Source organism: Abrus precatorius, unplaced genomic scaffold, assembly GCF_003935025.1.
Source record: "Abrus precatorius isolate BTA unplaced genomic scaffold, Abrus_2018 Scaffold8, whole genome shotgun sequence".
NCBI classification, from domain to species: Eukaryota; Viridiplantae; Streptophyta; class Magnoliopsida; order Fabales; family Fabaceae; genus Abrus; species Abrus precatorius.
Genome location: NW_020874428.1, coordinates 30,113,352 through 30,133,664, shown reverse-complemented (window position 1 = coordinate 30,133,664; position 20,313 = coordinate 30,113,352). Strand labels below are relative to the sequence as shown.

The following is a 20,313-nucleotide window of genomic DNA, read 5'->3' as shown; positions in this document are numbered from 1 at the left end:
AAATATTTATTCAATATATTAAAATTTTATCATAAAAATAATATCAAATATAATTATATTATAAAATTAAATTAAATTTAGCTTTTGCATTTGTTTAATTTTATTAATTAAATTTAATATAGTACATTAATAATTTATGATTTTAATTAAGAATTAGTATTAAATATTTTTAACTAAACAATAATTAAATGATAAAATAATATTTTATAAAATACTATTTAATAATTATTTTAATAAATTCAATCAATTCTACCATGTTTAAATATTCTTTAATGACATTAATAATTCTAGATTCATTATAGCTTAAGTTTATACATGGTTTGATTATTTTTAATATAAATATAAGACTAAACCCTCATTTTAGTCCTCAAGAGAGGTTAAGTATAATATTTTAGTCCCTAAAAAATTAAAAATATCACGTTAATTTCTAACTTTCTTCTCCGTCATTCATTTTAGTTCCTACACTCAGACTCAGTTAAGAAACCATAATAGAAAGCTAACTTGTCACGTTAAGTATTATGTCAGATGTTCAGGTGACAAGAAAAGATGTCGTTTGGAAAATAAATGTGGCAAAATATCTTTAATTGTAAAAAAATGGCATTGTTCTGTGAACGTGAATTTGGGTGATATTCTTGGTGAGATTCTGGCATATTTACTTATAGTTCTTCACAAATATAATCTTAGATCTCAAATCGTTCTACTTCCTAATACTAAAGGAGAAATGCTCATTCATGTCGCTGCTAGTTATGGACACTACAGCATCGCAAGGTTACTAATTGAACATGTTAATCCTTTTCTTCTTGACATTGAGCATGAGATAGAAACAAACAAGAACTACATTAAAGTCAAAAACTGCGATGAGAACACTACATTATATGAAGCAATGAGTAATCATCATATTAAAGTAGTTAAGGTTTTGCTACAAATGGATCTCATTACTCTTACTCTACTAACAAGTCTCCAACAGTAGACCGGTGCTGCATTTTGTTAGAACAAATTGGGGATTTCTTACACTTTTGAAATGATGGCACTATTAGAGTTTATTGATGGGTTGAATTAGCGTCTTTAAAATTATTAGATCTGAGTGGCAATAGCATTTCTCCTCCTTTGTCAGAGTTTAAGAATGACTTGAAATCTGTTGTTGTGGAGAACACTCTCTTCAATGGTTGCTCTGAAGTTCTTTCCTCAAGGGCTAACAATCCTTCAACCAATGTCATGCAAAATGACGTCGTTTTTAACAATTAAACTGTTTTGTTGCGTTCCTTTTTCAAACGATATTATTTTTTTGCCAACTAAACATCTGATATGACACTTAACGTGACAAGTCAGCTCTCTATTACGGTTTATTAACAGAATCAGAGTCTACGGACTAAAATGAATAACGGAAAAGGAAGTTAGGAACGAATATGATATTTTAAATTTTTCAAGAACTAAAATGTTGGATTCAAAATGAGGGTTTAATTATAAATATAAATATGTAAATGTTAAATGATTAATTTTAATAAATTATATATATATATATATATATATATATAGGTATAGATAAATTTTTTATTATTAAAAAAATATAGTTGTTAATAAACACTTGAAATTCAATAATTAGTAAATATTTACATAAATCAACTTATAAATAAAAAATTAAATTATTAGTTAGTTTATCAATTTATATGTAATATATAAGTATGTGTTTTAATTTATCGTATACAAACTATTTTTTTATATTACATTAATGCTATAATATAGTTAATTTTATGTATATTTATAAGTTTAAAATAATAAATTAATTAATAAAATAAAATTAAATATTATATACATATATATATATATATATATTGCATTTAGTTTAAAATTTTATATAAAGTTTTATCACAATTTTTCTATTAAGAAAAAAATTTAAAAACACAAGTTACTTTTTTGCATCTATAAATTTTATAATCTAAAATATTACATATCTATAATTTTTATGATGAAAATATTTATTTACTTTTTTGAGCATATTAACTTTTATTCAGGAGATTTGACAAATTTTATCAGTGTTATTTTTTGTTGTCAATTTTATAAATTTATTAAGACTTTATTTATTAAATATAAAATATTTTTATATAAATAAAATACGATCCTCAGAAAAAAAATATATAATAATTTTATAAAAATAAATCAACAAAAATAATAATATAAAAATTTTATAATATGAAATAATTTATAGTTAATACTCAAATAATATTTTAAAATTTATTTATAAAGTTATATAAAAAATTATTATAATTATTTTATAATTATCAATAATACAGATAAAAATTATATAAAAAATTGTTAAAATTATATAATAATTGTTACTTTTATTAATTTTATTTAATAACAATAATTATTATAAATATTTAATATTATATAAATTTTATTTTTATTTTTTAAGTAATTTTATTAGACTATAAATTTATAATAAAAAATATTATATAAAATAAATATTTTTACTAAATATTTTAATAATTATCATAATTTATATTGAATAACTTCTGTAGGCTTTTTAGCCTTATAGGCTTAGAAATTGATAGACTTTTTGGCCTAACTTATATAAACTAGAGCTAGTGCTGGTTAAAAAGATTTTTTGACAGTTTACAGTTATTAAAAGAATTATTTTAAAGAAAATTAAATTATACTAATGCAATAACTAGAATGTCCTTCGAATTGTATTTTTAATAAGTCGTTTGCTGTTATTAAGGTTTTTTTGGAGAGTGAATTTAGTGATGAAGAAAGCGTGGAACCCCAAATTGGTAATATCCCTCTCTTTTTCTTCATGCTCTCTTTCTTGCCAATACAAACTATCCCATTTTCCCACCAATACTATCAAATCCTATTTCGTTGAAAAGCTCCAAACTTGCGAGGACTTAGCCTCTGCGACCTCGACCCACTCCAACGTTGTCAAATCCGGTTTTGGAAATGACACTTTTACCACAAACTATCTCATCAACTGCTATACAAGACTCTTTAGAATCGAGTATGCACAAAAACTGTTCGACGAAATGGCTCAGCGAAATGTTGTGTCCTGGACTTCGCTTATGGCTGGTTATGTTAACCAGGGTCGACCCAACATGGCACTTGGTCTCTTCCGTCAAATGCAAGGAACCTTGGTTCTTCCCAATGAATTCACATTTGCCACTCTCATCAATGCATGCTCTATTCTTGCCAACCTTGAGATCGGTCGTAGAGTTCACGCTCTTGTTGAGGTTTCGGGGTTTGGGTCCAATCTTGTTGTGTGTTCTTCCCTCGTTGATATGTATGGGAAGTGCAACCATGTTGATGAGGCTCGGAAGATCTTTGACTCCATGTGTACAAGGAATGTGGTTACTTGGACTTCCATGATCACGGCATATTCTCAGAATGCACAAGGACTCCATGCTCTACGACTGTTTAAAGAATTCAATTATACAAGCTTTGACAAACTGAATCATTTCATGTTGTGCAGTGCAATCAGTGCTTCTGCGAGTTTGGGAAGCCTAGGTTCAGGAAAAATCACTCATGGGGTGATCATCCGTCTTGGACATGATTCAAGTGACGTGATTGCCAGTGCACTTGTGGACATGTATGCCAAATGTGGTTGCGTTAATTATTCTGACAAAGTCTTTAGGAGAATCCCAAATCCTTCAGTGATTCCCTATACTTCAATGATTGTAGGTGCTGCAAAGTATGGACTTGGGACATTGTCTCTACAACTATTTCAAGAAATGATTGATAGAAGAATAAAGCCTAATGATATCACCTTTGTTGGGGTTTTGCATGCTTGCAGCCATTCAGGGCTCATAGATAAAGGACTTGAGCTCTTGAATTCCATGAGAAGGAAATATGGGGTGATGCCTGATGCAAAGCATTACACATGCATTGCAGATATGCTAGGCCGAGTGGGGCGTATTGAAGAAGCATACGGGTTAGCAAAATCAGTTCAAGTTGAAGGTGAGGGATATGCCTTGTTATGGGGGGCACTTCTTTCAGCTAGTAGGCTTCATGGCAGGGTAGACATTGCTCTTGAAGCCGGCAATCGGCTTATAGAGTCCAACCAACAAGTAGCATGTGCATATGTTGCATTGTCCAACACATATGCATTAGCAGGGGATTGGGAAAATGCTCATAATCTACGATCCGAGATGAAGCGTGCTGGAGTTTACAAGGAACCTGGCAGCAGTTGGATTGAGATAAAGGAATCAACATATTTGTTCCATGCCGGCAACGTCCCTAAATGTACTCCAGGGAGAGAGATGCTGAGCTTGCTAAGAGAATTGGAAGAGAGAATGAAGGAAAGGGGATATATGGGAGGGACTACAGGGTTGGTATTTGTTGATGTGGAAGAGGAGGCCAAGGAGCAAATTTTGAGTCTGCATAGTGAGAAACTAGCCTTGGCATTTGGACTAATAAACACACCTAAAGGAACCACAATCAGAATAATGAAGAACTTGAGAATGTGCAGGGATTGTCATGAGACCTTCAAGATGATTAGTGATATCGTAGAGAGAGAATTTGTTGTGAGAGATGTGAACAGATTTCATCACTTCAAAAACGGATTATGCACCTGCGGAGATTTTTGGTAATGATTTATCTTCGACCATTGTTAATATTTCTTAGAACAGTGTCCAGTCGGAGTGATTTTACCAAGCGATCAATTTATTTGCATAAATAAAGAAATAAACATGAGATTGGAGACACAGAATTTCAAATTAAGATAATTTTGTGTTCCATGAACAAAAAGACAATCAAAACAAAGACTATTGTTAAAGTTGGAACTGAAGGTAGGTTTATGTATTTTCCATTAAACGCTTACAAACATATACAAAATTATCTCTGGTCAACTGATATTAATTCTCTGTTACCTGCCAATTCAGAAAATTAAAAGTCTTATCCCTTTCCATCTTCAAATGCTTATCACCAAACTAACAGCATGTTTAGATTAACGTCGAATTTGCTCAAATGTAAATTTATTATTGATGTCAACGAAAATTTATTTTAACGCTACAAAATTTAACACAATTTTATAAATTTTTTAAACATATACTAAGTCATTTCTAACTAGATAATGACCAGTTAACATAAGTTAATTTTTCCTTAATATGATTTACGTTTAGAGTTAGAAACTATTGAACTCAATCACTTGTTGTCGTTACTTTTCGGTTTTCTGTTAAAGTCTATCTTATAGAAGTACTCAAATTAGATCAGTAATCAATTTCTAAGTTTTGCCGTAAACCTATTTTGTTACTTTCAATTACGTAAATCAATAGTTCAAACTGCACTTAAAGGTAAGACATTTTTTATTTTTATAGGAACTTTTGTACCAGAAACAATGGTATCTTCTTATTTTTTTTATAGCATAACAGAAATTGTGATAATCTAAGAATCGAGAACAGTCTTGATAAGTGGTACTAATAATTTAACCTTAGACATTTAAATTTGTTTAATCATATAAATAATCATTTTTTTCTTAAGTAAAATTTATGAAAATGCTATATTAAAAGAAGATTAAAAAGTGTAATATGTAAAAAGTTAAGCTGGAAAAAAAAAAGGAAGACTAACGGTACTTCTAGATAGGTTCACAAACACATCACATCAACTTGTTTGTAGCGAAATAAGTAAACTATGTACACTAATTAATGGTTAAATTCTCCCAATGATAAACATGAAAAGTCAAGGGCAGTAAAATGAATTGACTAAAAGTTATATTGCAATTTATTCCCAAATAAGGATATTAGTTATCCTTCAGACGTCAGTAAAATTAATATATACAACGGGATATTATCGCATGTTAAGCGAAAAAAGTACTTAGGAGAGAACCGTGGACATACAATAGCCGAATTTATTTATTCAAATAATAATAATTTAAAGAAAGAATAAAATTATGAAAGAATGAGGAAGAAAAGACTCTGTAGCGTCCACTTTCATCAACACAAGCTCAAGATGCACCTAATAAAACCAACCTGTCGTCAGTTAAAAATTATATGCTGAGAGATTACTAAACAGTGTATATTCAATTTGCCCATTAGACCAATAATATTAATGCCCCAAACAAAACCAAAATGCTGTCAAATATAAATTAAAAGCTGAGGGATTCGTGGCAAACATGGTGCATAGGCCAATTTAAATATGTTATCCGCTAGTAAACCAAATTTTAGTTTTAGTCTATCTAAAATTTGAGTTTTTAATTGTGTCCCTTTTTTTTTCCAAAATTAAGCAATTTTAGTCGCTTGGATTGTCATGGATCCAAGTATTGTGGCACATGAACTCCCAATTCACCATCGGTCAGGCATTAAATGGATATATGATAGATCACAGGAACGATCAAAAGTGCTCACTTTTAAAAAACAAATAGGACACAAACCAAAGATTAAACTTCAAGAAACTAATACCAAAATTTGGTATATTTTTAGGAACTGAAAATAATTTTTAAGTGTACAATTAAATTGTTAAAAAATATATATATCACAGTCAAACCCAAGCCAAATTTCGGTTGGTATAGCTCACAAACTGTATGCTGCACCAAATCTACCAGATAATTTTCTTTAAATGTAATATGCGCTTGAGTTCAGTAGCTGAGAAGCCATGGTAATGTCAAGGGTTTGAACCTGAGGAAAACACTTATGAGGAGGGAGACCATCATCAATTCAAAAGGAGGGACAAAAATGAAGTGTTTCATACCATCATTAGTCAAAACATACCTTGGTGATAGACACTGCTTGGAAGAAGCCAAATTGAGGGTAATACTGTACAGGCCAGTCTTTACATGATTGTATAATCACAGCACATCATGTGCTCTATACTCCAAAACGTTTATGTATCTAAAAATAAGTTACAGCAAAGAGACATCTATTGTTATTACAGTAAAACGTAGTAACATAATATTCAAACATGAAAGGAAAATAAGGCATACTGAATCAATATTTCAAAACACCAAAAGCACATATCAAACCCTGAATGAAACATGTAGAGGAAAATGAGTCTCACTGTCTCAGTATGCGAGACAATGTAAAGAAGCAGAATTGATAGAGATATCAATATACTCAGATAGGGGCATAGGGGACAAAGCCTTCAACTGATTTAAACAAGTAATGATAGAATAAGTAAAGTAATTATAGTTTTACCCATTGAATAGCTATCTTAATGTCTCCTTAAAGGTTCAATGCAGTTTTTGGCAAAACAGATGATAGGATTCTCATTGTCATCAAGGATAACGAGTATTCCACCCAATACAAAAGGAAACTGACCTAAAGTAAATTCTCGCATAAATCAAATATAAAAACCTTGCAAGCCTTGATCAAGCATAGAATGCATTACCAGCTAATATTCCTCACAAAGCACCTTCCCTGCACAGAATACCAAAGTCAACTCAAACTGCTGATGATTCCCCCATTACCAGATCCCAATGATAAACAAACAGTATATCACCTAGACAAATGCAGAAGTGAGAAGAAATACCTAGAGGCTAGAGCAAAGAACAGGTTTAACCATTGATGAGTGATGACTAAGTACCTGGATATCTGTGAATACTTTATTCCAAAAGTTGGCATGACCAATGTATAGGTTTGTACCAATGAGACACAAAAGAAACCTTTCTGCAAGCATTTCTAACTATTCATAACTTCACTATGATAACAGGAAAACAGGTGTTACTTAAACTGGTTATGACTATATCAGTATCCAAAGACCTCAAAACTGGTTGCCTAACATTTGCTGGTTCTATTTTCATTTTTCTGAGGCTCCAAATTATTGGAGCAAAGAATGTAGCACTGAACGATTACATGTTATCCATCCTCTGTCACTTAACAAGAGGGAATCACTTCCCTCTTTCTAACCCATAAAATTTGAGGGTGAGAGAATTGTGCCCCTATTCACATTAAGAAGAACCTGAACAATTAAAAATACATTCTAAAATTTGTTGATAATCTGATTTTGTACAAATGTACATAAGAGTAACATTGTGGATGACCTGCCCTCTTTGCAGGTTTCCAGGTGCCAGCACATGTAGATATCCTTGAACCACTTCCTTTCCGGATGTCATCTCAGTAGAGAAGGGAAAGCCAAAAAATACACATTATATACAGTATTGAGTTAATCTCTAACACCACCTAGACCAGCATGAGTTATTGCTTTTGTTGCAATCAAAACCAGATGTGCAAGCTCATCTACATCTTGGAAGTTGAAATCAACAACCTTCCTAATCAAAGTTATGCAATCCCTATTCTGTGCCTCTTCCATGATCAAATTGGCAGCCATGAAAGTGCTCTGGCATTTTCTAGAAGCCTCCATTGCAAAACTTATGTCTTGAGTCTGCAAAACCACATGCTAACTTTTACTCAGTAATTTTTTAACTATTACCAGCACATACTTTAATTAAACTTAATAAATATAAAAGCTAAACATATTATTTAAGAAGCAGGAAGAACAAAAGGAATAAACACTATAAGCTTGACAGTTTACCTCCAACAAAAACTATACCATGCATTGTATGACAAAAGCGTGCCAATTGCCAATATGATACTCAAATCACCATATGATTGTTATATACCAGAACCACTATTTGTGCTTTCATGGAATTACAGGCATGAGCCAAGATCTTGCATGCAACAGAAAACTGATTCTAAGGAAAACATCTGAACTTCCTATTTAGCATTGAAAGACCAGCTTCCTTCCATGTTGACTTTTTCCAAACAATCAATCTAGTAGTCTAGTACAGACCAATTTCCCAGACTTTTCCAAATGAAAAATAAGGTGAGTCAAACTAAAACTTACAAAATTGAGAAGTCTGACAATATTTGGGCAATTTTGAGCAGATAAGACTTGATTATTTGCAACATGAGTATTAGTACCCCTTTTCAAAGTAGCCTTATCCAGTACCGCCAGGTTATTTAAATTATCAATGTCAGATGCAGAAGATGAAGGAGATTCACCTAAAGAATAGAGTAAAAGATCAGTGAAACAACACCATAAAGTGATGCTCAACTAGCCTGAAGACATACATCTAAAGTCAAAATTGTGTTCAATTACCTTGAGAAATCATTTGTAGAGTTGATTGCAACCCATGCCAATCCTTGTTTATGCTAGAATGTTTACAGTAAACCAGTCTCATGTATACCACCTCCATGCATTTATATGCCAAAGCAGCTGCAGCCATTTCTTGGCGTCTTTCATATTTACGGGCACAGGATCTGGAACACATTTTATGGCATTGTATAATTAAAGGGAAGCTAAGGCAAATAGATCAAAGAAAAGACAAAGTCCACCAAGATTCTAGCAAATAAATTCTAGTGATTGAAGGGCACTGTGTCTGTCTTGTACCAACAGTTTTAACAAATGAGAAGTATGCTTTTAACAGCACAAAGCAGCAATGAAACAGAAATTTAATTGAGCTAGGAATTATGAAAGCACTGATGACAATGCTATGTTTTAATTGAACATAGCGGTTGCGCCTTGAAGGAGTATTAATAGAAGAAAGTGATTTGCCGTTGTGTCACATAAATGACATAAAAGACCCCATCAGATCCAAAACATGTTTAGGTTACAGACAGTCCATACGAAGTTGAAGTCCCAAAAGGAAAGTTTGAAATCACCAATTTACAGAACATTCTCAAACCCTTTTTTTTTTAACAAAAAGTAATTTGACCAATAACATTATAAATCTAAGAACTAGGATCATTAAAGTAACAAATTTACACATAGCTTCTGTTAAGAAACTTGGGCATAACTCGTGTTAACAACTTCCAATTTTACTTACTCAAAAAGTTTAGCAGTAGTAGCATATATTTGCATTTGATTCGTCTCTCTGTGCTTGCTACCCTCGCTGTGACAATTTTCTAGAAGTGATGCTCCATGCAGAAACTTCAAGGCAGCTTTAAAATAAGTCTCATTACTTTCAAACTCAAACCCAGAGTTCTACAGTCAGCATTTAAACCATCAGTTAGAAAGAGAAAGATGTTACATCAAACAAACAGATGTGAAGTAAAATCTTTAAATGATAAGGTAACCTTATAATGATCTGCGGAATCTTTTAGTTTTTTGGCTTCTTCCAGAATGCTAAAGGCAGTTTGGCCAGAATATGTAGTCGAGGGACTTGACTCACTGAGCTGTCCATCAGGTGCGTAACTTCCTGAAATGCAATTAACTCCAACATTGCAACTAATATCAACTGAATTTCTCACTAACTTGGTGACATCACCATTGCCAGATGCATGAGCTGGATGCCCATTAGACATATCTCCCTTCTGCGATCCAGGTGCAATTCTGGAACCTACATACAATGTTTCCCTTTTTGCTTCACCCTCTGAAGATGAGAAAACTTTAGTTTTCCCATCTCTTGATCCAGTGTATACCGGATTAGCTTTGTTTTCTTCCTTAAAGTTCTGACTTAGGTTCTGCTGAGAGATAATCTTTCTGTTAGTGCTACATGGAGCATCTGCTTTCAGAACTGAATTTGCTGAATCTTTTTGTTTTAGCTCAGTTTGTTTACCAGTTTCTTTTGACAAATGCCTTGAATTTTTCTCGCGAAGGTTGAACTTTGGAGAACCTTTTTTAATTTCATTTCTTGTCTCAGTACCAGAAACGTGATGACTAGCATCACCTGCTGACTCATAACTCTCACCGTTTTTGGAAAAACCATTATCAGAAGCTGAAACCTTCACTTTATCCCTATTAACCTCAGGACCAGAACTTCTGCCCTTTTCCTTAACCCGTAATGATGTAATCTTACCAGATTTCTGCCAAGAAAGTGCATTTTCCTGATTAATCTTGCTCACTTTCTCCTCATGATGCAAACCATTGCCACAATGACCATGTTGTGTAGGATATAGGCTATATGAAACCCTCTTATCCTTCAGTTTCAGTGATAACTTTCCCTCCCTGTTATCCAAACTTTTTTTGGAACTCATTGACAAGAGACCACCTTTTCTAGCACCATTTTTTTCTGATATGTGCCCGGTTGCCAAACTACGCCTGTCCAAGTTGGAAGTCCTCAAAGGTGTCGAGGTAACAGATTCAACTGGTGAGCCTCTCACATCTTCAAGGTTAGTTCTAGCTTTATGAGACCCTGAAACCTTAGAAGAGCTAGAAGTTGCTGCCAATGAAATTTGTCCAGAGCCCAAATCCTTCCCCAATGAATCCAAAGCTTGGTAAGAAGTAACATTTTTCTGGTGCTTCCTTGGCTGCCAGGCCTTATCAACACTTTTCACCTCTGTCCCAACAGTCATTTGGTCCCTGCTGTCTGACAAGAAACCTTGCTTCATTCCACTTTCTCCACTCAATTCATCATCACCTTCAGTTACTGATTTTGCCTTAGTATTCAAAACTATATACTTCTTCTCCTTCATAAATCCACTTACTTCGCCCTCCTCCCCACATTGCTTGTCACCTTCTATGGACAATGCATTGTTATGTCTCTCATTACTGAGCCAGTCTCGCAATTTCCTTTTCTTAATCAAACTATTTTTGGTACAGTTAGTTGCATCTAATGAACCATCATCTGACGAAAATTGTGCCTGGTCTCTTTTCTTTACTGGAACTACCAGCTTGTCCTGTAGATTGTCAGGCAAACAATAATCATCATATTTCCTCGTATCCTTCCCACTGGACTTTCTTGAAAAACCATTTCTTGAATTTAGATCCTTCTTTTCAAATTCCATGTCAGAATTCAGTTGTTTATCAGCATGGCAAACATCTTCAGTCTTAGATTTCTTTGAAGTTTCAGATCTGTATTCATTAGCCTCCATTTTAAGTTTCAACTTAACAGAATTCCTGTCACCTGCACACATTGGAAAAACAACATTAACATGTTCAATTAAAAAATATTGATATGCACCCTAAACTTAAATATGAAGCAACAATATAATATATCAAGCCTAAAATGAATGAGATACCTCCATTCATTTGCTTTTCTTTCTCTTTACGTGTGTTTTTCTCTTCTATCAAATTTTTCAACTTACTCAAATGTTTAGAACTAGATTTCTTCACACAGTTTGAGTCTGCACGCTTCTGATTCATGTTAATCAAGCTTCTATTTTTTACAGAGTCTAGAGCATTGTTCTTTTCAGTGTTTGAAAATTGATGAATGTTGTTATTGATTCCTGTCTTTGCCTTTCCCTTAATACCAAGTTTCTTCTTTCCTTGTTGATCAAACATTCCATCAGAACTGGACTTTTTGTAATTCAGGCCAAGCTGCAGAGCATCAACAGATCTCACTCTGGTTTCAGGTCTGGTGGCATTACTTTGCATGTTATTTTGGCCCTCAGTAATAGGCATTTGATATAAGGCATAAAGTGCTTTTGTTGTCTCTTCCTCACTGATGTTACACCGATTCATTCCAGGGCTAACAACAATTTCAGAAGAACAATGATGTGTTAAAAATACATACAACACAGACCAAATGTATGCACACATGGAGAAAGAATAAAACGAAGTACAATTTGCATATCACTCTAGATACTGCTCAATTCTGCTTATAATACACATCAGACTAGGTTTTTAACTAGCATAATATGCTCATAAATGAATCCAAGTTGAGAATAATCAACTTACAGCCAATATAGCATGCTACACAACCATTTCTCTGGAAGCTGCTCTGGCTTTAAACCCATAGGTAGAAGCCGCCATTTTTGGCAACTGTCACAGCATACCCAATCTTCTTCAATAAGTTGAGGTGCAGCTGCTGCTGATGGTGGAACCACCTCAGAAGTTGGTTTATTTTCAGCAATAGCAAATGCACCCGGAGCATCTTTTACGCATGACTCAGCTAACAACTGATTAACCACTTTATTGTCACTTAGCTTTTCCTTTACTTTAACCTTGTATGCACTCTTTGCTTCAACATTGTCAAGGTTAGCATTTATAGTAACCTTACTAAGAGGAGGCCCATCTGTTTCATCTATTGCATCAACTTTCCATTCTGAATTTTTTCCATTCAATGAATCTGTGCCACGTTGTCTGACCTTATTATCCTTCAGTGACTTTATTTTATTCATTTTACTTTGACCAGAAATAATACCAAAGCCAGCACTCTTTCCATCAGTTACCACTGTATGATAACTAGTACCCACGCTATCTTTTTCTGCTGCAGTCATAACTTTTCCAGGATTTCGTTCACCTTTTGACTTATTCTTGCTCTCAGATTTTACCTTTCCTTTCTGATTAGTTTCACACTTCTGAGTATCTTGATCCACCTTACATTTCACTGCATCACGCTTAACCTTTTTTGAAATTGCAAAAACATTACACCTGATGTTATTCTTAGGATCAGTAGAATTATTATTTTGGGTAGTTTCCGGTTTATGATCCATAACTATTTTCACGAAGCTATTTCCTGTATTTTGCTTCTGAATCTTGTTAAAATCCTGACCAGATATTGACTCCAGTGAATCCTCCTTCGCTGCTTCACTTAAAACCATTCTACATTCCACCCCATCTTTATTGACCCCCTTGGAGACTTCGAAAGCCTTACACTGAACTTCAGTTGTTTCACCAACATCACAAATTGAACTTGACAGAGGTGTACATTTCAAGTCATTAGAGAGAAAGTCCTTACGATCTGGAGTTCTATTTCCAAATCTTTTCTTCATATGTAATGCCATATCATTCTCAGAACAGTTAACATCCATGTGCTGTTTCTCACTTTGGTCCACCGATGTCACTTTCCTTTTCTTTGACATATGTCTATCCCCCACAAGAGAATCTGATTCATCAGTAGACATGGAATAATGCTCTTCATGACCATTAAGAGAAGACACATGTCTGCTGTCTACAAGAACTTTATCCTTTCTTATCAAGTAGAGCGGTCTGTCATGTAGAGGTGATATTAGCACACCTCCAGGGATAGCAAAGGATGTCATAACCTGTAGCATCAAATAATAAAAAAAATTAAAGAAAAATTATTTTAAGATATAAAATCAATCATGTAGTTTCACCCAACAGTTTAAGCTTTTAGGATAGTTGGTTCATGACATGGTATAAGAGTTTCTATGACCATCAGTCTATAGTTATATTCCTGAGGCCCCTATTCTTTTAAATAAAAGTTAAATTTCAACACAAGATAAGGTAGGCTTATGCATTATCCATGCTTCAAACCCAGAGGGCTCATGCATTAGTAGTTGTGATAGATATTAGATCATTCATGTGCTCACCCAACAGCATAAGCTATTGGAATGATTAGTTCATAGAAATAGAACACATCAGCTACCTGAACCATGCTTGTGGGAGATTCTTCAGGGGTCTCTTGAGATACAGGCGGCATGTCTTCACTTTCCTCAAGGCTGTTCCCCATTGATGAAGATGGAGAGTTATCAAGTCCGATACCACTGTAAATTGCTGCATTCTTTTTTGCTAAGATATCTGATTTCACTTTGATTCGCAACTTCAGTGTTCTTTGGTCAGTCAAACTTCCTGACTTATTTTCAGAATGAGCTTTCAAAGTGCACTTCTCCATTTCTTCATTGGAAGAAATTCTTGTGTTCTTCTTTGCTGAGTTATCTATCGAAGGTACCCTTAAGTTATGAAATGGATGAGCATTATGGGAAGCAGTTCTAAGCCTCATAGAAGAAGGCATATTTGAAGATGCTTTTGAGTGATGAAATGCAGCCTGTATAACAACATAACCCACAATGCTCAAGTGAACTGTATTTCTTCCAAGCTGACATATTATCTTCCTATCCAATGGTCAAAATAAAAACAAAAAGTAACAAATCTGGATATACCACCATGTGGAGATTGCTAGGAGGTTTCGGTGAACTGTAGTGTTTTTGTGTAGTCTTTGGACAAGATCGAAAAGGAGGAGAGCATTCATATGTAGGTAAGAAGGAGCCATAGTCACCAAATTTAGCACCTGAAAAAATTATTCACATCATCCAATAATACCATTTTTGTCAGCATGTAGGCAGTTTTTTCATTTCTCATTACCAAGCTATGATTTCTATATAGTCACTTACCCAAACGCTCAGCACAAATACCACCTTCAAAGTCCTTTTGAAAATGACCCAGAACATGCTGAATCCTCTCATCCTTGAATAAACAGGAAGCAAGTGATTAGTCCTATTAATTCTAAGTAAAAATTTAATTAAGAGGACATTAAAGTGAAAAATGGCCTCGGCTAAGAATAATCACTAGGAATGAAGCAATATCATAGCAGGCACCATGAAGCCCAGCAAAACGAATTCAACAACTATCATGATTTTTATCATTTAATCGGTAGGTAATAATCTTCTCCTACGGCCAAAATACAAATGCACACTTTCATACCATCAACAATTATCATTACTTTTATCATTAAATTGGTAGGTAACAATCTTCTCCTATGGAAAAAATACAAATGCATATTAGCATACCATCAACTATCAGAGAAATAACAAGAGGATAACTTGCATCACAGCTATTAAGCACAAGTACAACCAAGGCAACATATGGTTATTGATGGTGGGAAATTGGGTGTGGCAGATAGCAGAGACAGTTGCTTGGTAAGTGGTAAGTGGTCAGCTATGTTCTCCGCATATTGAGTTGCGGCAAGAAAAGCATCTACAGCATCCCTAGGCCATTACAACTGATCCATGGTACATATTGGAAAGCTTCAAGGAATGATTACCTATGCTTCTCAATTGCAACAAATTCAAGACATTCTATCATGTTTCTGAATCTCTTCGGTTATAGTGCTTAATTTCCTTTTTTTAGAAACAAAACACTTGTTTAATCATAAAGTACTCAGTAACTGTTCAATTCCTCATATTTTCCCACGAACCAAACATATTGATAAATTTAAAGATCATGTGCACTGATGGCATTATTATAGTACTGAATAAATAAATGATTTTACTTGTTTGTCTATTTGCGTGCACAATCAAATTGGACTGGCTGAGACCAAAAGAGAACCTAACCACAAAAAACAGTGAACTTGGTTAACATTTCAAGTAAACCCTTACAATGTAAGATAGAGAATCAAGGTCAATGTGGTCGTCATCGTCCTTATAACAGAAAGCCTCTCCTTCCTCGAACTCAGTATTGGCTTGCATCTCGACCACCCACAGAATTAAGCCCTAACCCAAACCCCAGAACCCAAATAGTAACCCCTTTACACTGGAACCTTCCCTAAAGTCCAACATCCCTTCAACCCAACCACAAAAATAAAATGGCAAAAAAATTTAATTTTTTATATAAAAAACACGGACCCACAAAATGAAGCAGAAAATCCAGAAGGGATAAACGATGAAACAAAGTGCGATCATGCCATGCGACAATCCTTTATATGAATTATTATTTGCATTAAAAATTAACTTTGGTTTCAAACCCAAGAATCAGGTGGGAATTGATGAGATCGGTGAATCGGTCAGTGGCGAGTGGAATGAATAAGTTCAAACGGATACTAAATCTCTCACGCTCTTGAATGTTTTGATGTGCCCAGCACAGAAAGAAAGACCTGGGTTTTGGTCTCTGAATTCTTTGTTATTTAATATTCTTTTTATTTATTGCCTCACCTAAATTTTATTTCTATCTCTTTCCTGTGTATAGCCCTAAAATGGGCCGGACTAAATTTATAGGATAAAATATGGAATTTAGGCTTTTAATGTATTTCGATTTAAGCGTTACTCTGAACCGATTAGGAGTAAAGTAGGCTTAGCCAGTTGAAATATGCAGAAAAATTGAAATTTTGAATTTAATTTTTTTTTTAAATAGTTAAACATTATTGTTCTCAACTGGCTAGGGAGCTCGATAAGTCATTTTGTTAGTCTATTGACTTGTAACTTGGAAACTACTTACCTAAAAAAATATCAAATATCAAATTTGTTTATCTCTTAAATTTGAATTTAAAATTTAAAAGTTCAATTTTTTTATAAACAATGAGACATTTATTACACTGCTAAATTCTGAATGTAATAATATTTAAATTTTTAATAAAAATGTTATCTTTCTATACTTAAGCTTAATCCTTGACAAAATTTTAAATAATAATATAAAATTTTATAGATTAAATGAAATTTATTTTTAACTACATGTTTAGAAGCACACTAAAAAGCTTATAAACATAAATTTAATGCAAAGTTTATAATTAATAACATTGAAGTAAACATTAATAATATTCTTGTAATATATTTTATAATATATTTTAATAGAATATAAAAAATTATTATTATATATTTTTTATTTTTAAATTATAATTTTTATTTTAAAATAACAAAAATTTAATAAACAATATAAATAAAATTATGTAACATACAAATATATTTATTAATTTATAACTAAATTATTATCATTATTTAATATTTACCGTGTTTAAAATTATATATAAATTAATTTTAACTATTATATTTATTTTTATAAATTTTTTAAAAAATAATCAAAATTTTCAATTAATATTTTTATGTTTCTATTATATTAAAAATAATTAATTTTATATATTTGTAAAAATTCATGTAACTTACAGACAGATTTATTAGGTATAAGTTGAAAATTCAGATTAAATATAACTAAATTATTTTTAAGTAACATAAAATTTTGATTAAATAACAATAAATTTTTTTATTTAAAAAAATATTTTAAAATCCTAAATCAATTCATGCTTTTAAATTTTAATATTATCTTGAGATGCCAACCAAATAAAACATGATAAATACTATATTTATGACCATTTATAGTTCATATATAAAATTGGAATATATAAAATTATATCATGTTATATAGCTAAATTTTTATTCTTAAATTGAAGTATTTTTAGTACTTATTTTCACTCTCATCAAGTTGTGTTTTTATTTTCTTCTTTATTTTTCTCAAACATTATTTTAAATAAATTAATGTAATATCAAATTGTTTTAAATTTATTCTTCTTTATATCAAATTAATATATTTTTTCAGGTAAGCTGTATTTTAATATTATTATGATCTTAATAAATATAGATTTAAGTGTTAAATTTTGATATATCATATATTAATTTTAATAATTTATTTTTTCCTTTCTTGATTTTAAAAATATTCATAAAAAAATATTTAATATTGACTTAATTTTTATACTTAAAAATAATCATACAATATAACTTACTTTTATGTAAATATCTATAAACCGTTTAATATTTTTAAGGAAACAAAGATTTAAAATATTTTTATTTAATGATTGATAACATTCGTTAATGAAAACTTCACAAATAAAAAATACATGTTCGTTGGAATTATCCCCTTCCCGGGTCCGCCATGAGTCTCTTGCTCACCAATAAAATGAATGTTGAGATTCTCGCAGTGAATGCTAAGATTCTCTGTCTTTTTTAAATATTGGACCCTTTCTTAGAGACGGCAAGGGGAAATGCAGCGCGTGAACTTACGTACTACGTGGCTTCACTGTTTCGAAGCTCGCGTGACTCACATTAATATTATTATCTAAAATATTTTAATTTTAAAAATATAATTTTTTTATAATAACAAATTTTGTTTACACGTCGTAAAGAGAAACTAAAAATTAATATATTTTTAAGTGTTAGATATTTATTTGAATGCTTATTAAGATATGCATAACACCGGCGTTCGTTAGCAAAAACATACACTGAACTACAATATTTAAAAATAGAAATAATATCAAATTTTAAAAACATACACTGAGCTACTGTATTTTAGATATTTATATAACAAGTAGTTCAGTGTTTAAGAATATTTATTTTATTGTAGTTCATTTTTAAATATTTATTTTAAAAACATACACTGAACTACTGAACTATAAATAAATAAATATTGGAATCATCAAATTTTTTTTATACTTGTCATTTATTTTATTTAAAAACATACACTGAACTACTGTTTTTAGATATTTATTTGTATATGTTTTTATTCTCCTGTTTGATATTTTTTATGACTCATTCTCTCAAATTTTGTGATATTTTAGCAATTTTATTATATATTTTTTTCATTCTATAAATTTAACAAGCAATTTTTTTTCTATTTTTATCCTTGTTAGTTAATGCATCTCCAGTTTATTTTTCAAAAAAATAAAATAAATGACAAGTATAAAAAAAAAAAGTAGACAGTATATCTAAAAAAACAATTTTTTTAAATTGCAACATGCAAAATAGAAATAATATTCATTTAAAAAGAATTACAATACCAAAATATACAGTTTAAACAAAATTTTTCCGTATATATATATATATAAATCTAAAAACTCTTATACCTAATTTTAATTTTTTTTTAATTTAAATATAATTTATTAGATTTAAATTAAATAAAAAATTTAAATTAAATGTAAAAGTTTTTATACTTATATCAATGTAAGAAAATTTATTTTTTTTACGAATAAAATTTTATTCTTTTATTGTAACATTTTTACAGTCATTTTGATTTATAAAATAAATTTTAATATTTAAAAAATAAAATATAGTAATACAATAAAACAAGAGATTAGTAAGTTATAGGAAATATTTAACTAATTGATTTTATTACACTTTCATTCTCTTGATTTAACTGTTTACATTTAATATTTTTAGTTTTTATGATCAAATTAAATTATTTATTTAAAAAAATTACTATTTTAAAAAATTATAGAAGTAAAAAAAATATTATTTTATACAAATTATAAAAAATATACAAAATGTTTAAATACAAATATAAAATGAATTATATAATTAAAAAAATAAATTGAATATTTATTAGACTAAATATAAATAATTAAATTTTAAAGTCACAATTAAAAATTTTATTAAGACAAACAAACAAAATAAATATATAAAAAGTTAAAAAAATAGTTATATGGTGTGTGAAATATTATATATGTCATGGAAAACTTAAAGATTCCAATTTATTTTGTAACGAGAGTGAATCAATGGACAAATAAAATTTTTGCACATACTTTTTTAACTAGACATTTTATTAGAAATTAGTTTAAAAATGAATAACTATAAATATTTTTGTTAATCAAAATCATTTATTATATCTGAATTAGAAATGTATAACAAAATTTTTTTTTAATAATTTTTAATCATCATTAATTATTTATTTATAGTCGTACAAGTTAAAGTTAATATTTTTTTATTAGTTATATGTTAAGTTGGTATATTTTACCATTAATTAAAAAATTCGTTTTAAAAATGTTTAATATAATATTTAATAAAAAAATATTATCTCAACTTTAATGATACTTATTATTAGCAAAATTTTAATTTTAACTAATTGATTATAAGTAAATAAGTTTATTATTAAATATTTTTTGCATATAAAAAATTTAATATATTATTAATAATATTTTTTGGCAACAATAAATATTTTTATTATTGTTATTTTATTACACATCGTTAACTATACATAAAAAATTTGATAATAATAATCATAAATATAAAA

General features: G+C 30.7%; 2 protein-coding genes across 3 annotated transcripts; one reads left to right on the top strand and one right to left on the bottom strand.

Moving 5' to 3' along the window:
• Positions 1-2,744: 2,744 nt before the first annotated feature.
• Positions 2,745-4,580, top strand: LOC113874671 (pentatricopeptide repeat-containing protein At4g15720). The gene has a single exon (XM_027512883.1). It carries the CDS (start codon positions 2,745-2,747, stop codon positions 4,578-4,580), a length of 1,836 nt encoding a protein of 611 aa, XP_027368684.1.
• A 2,401-nt stretch (positions 4,581-6,981) lies between these two features.
• Positions 6,982-16,419, bottom strand: LOC113847373. 2 transcript variants are annotated; one of them, XM_027476445.1, is made up of 14 exons: positions 15,924-16,419; positions 14,940-15,012; positions 14,709-14,836; positions 14,195-14,593; positions 12,541-13,850; positions 11,883-12,331; positions 9,999-11,767; positions 9,749-9,906; positions 9,022-9,182; positions 8,767-8,924; positions 8,063-8,304; positions 7,507-7,890; positions 7,278-7,340; positions 6,982-7,069 (listed from the first exon to the last, which is right to left on the bottom strand). In XM_027476445.1, exons 1-11 carry the CDS (start codon positions 16,011-16,013, stop codon positions 8,086-8,088), a joined length of 4,914 nt encoding a protein of 1,637 aa, XP_027332246.1. In that variant the 5' UTR covers positions 16,014-16,419; the 3' UTR covers positions 6,982-7,069; positions 7,278-7,340; positions 7,507-7,890; positions 8,063-8,085. The 2 variants fall into 2 exon arrangements, with proteins under 2 accessions (XP_027332246.1, XP_027332247.1); XM_027476446.1 differs by lacking the exons at positions 6,982-7,069; positions 7,278-7,340; positions 7,507-7,890; ... (1 more) ...; positions 8,767-8,924; positions 9,749-9,906 and having other exon boundaries at positions 9,028-9,182.
• Between the last annotated feature and the right edge of the window lie 3,894 nt (positions 16,420-20,313).

What these genes read in the sequence shown, in the direction of transcription:
- LOC113874671 (XM_027512883.1), top strand. Translation starts at nt 2,745, where the DNA reads ATGAAGAAAGCGTGGAACCCCAAATTGGTAATATCCCTCTCTTTTTCT.
- LOC113847373 (XM_027476445.1), bottom strand. Translation starts at nt 16,013, where the DNA reads ATGCAAGCCAATACTGAGTTCGAGGAAGGAGAGGCTTTCTGTTATAAG. An exon ending in AGAAAAGCAAATGAATGGAG is followed by an intron (nt 11,768 to 11,882) that starts GTATCTCATTCA and finishes CAATGTGTGCAG; the next exon opens with GTGACAGGAATTCTGTTAAG. An exon ending in TCTACAAATGATTTCTCAAG is followed by an intron (nt 8,925 to 9,021) that starts GTAATTGAACAC and finishes TCTATTCTTTAG; the next exon opens with GTGAATCTCCTTCATCTTCT.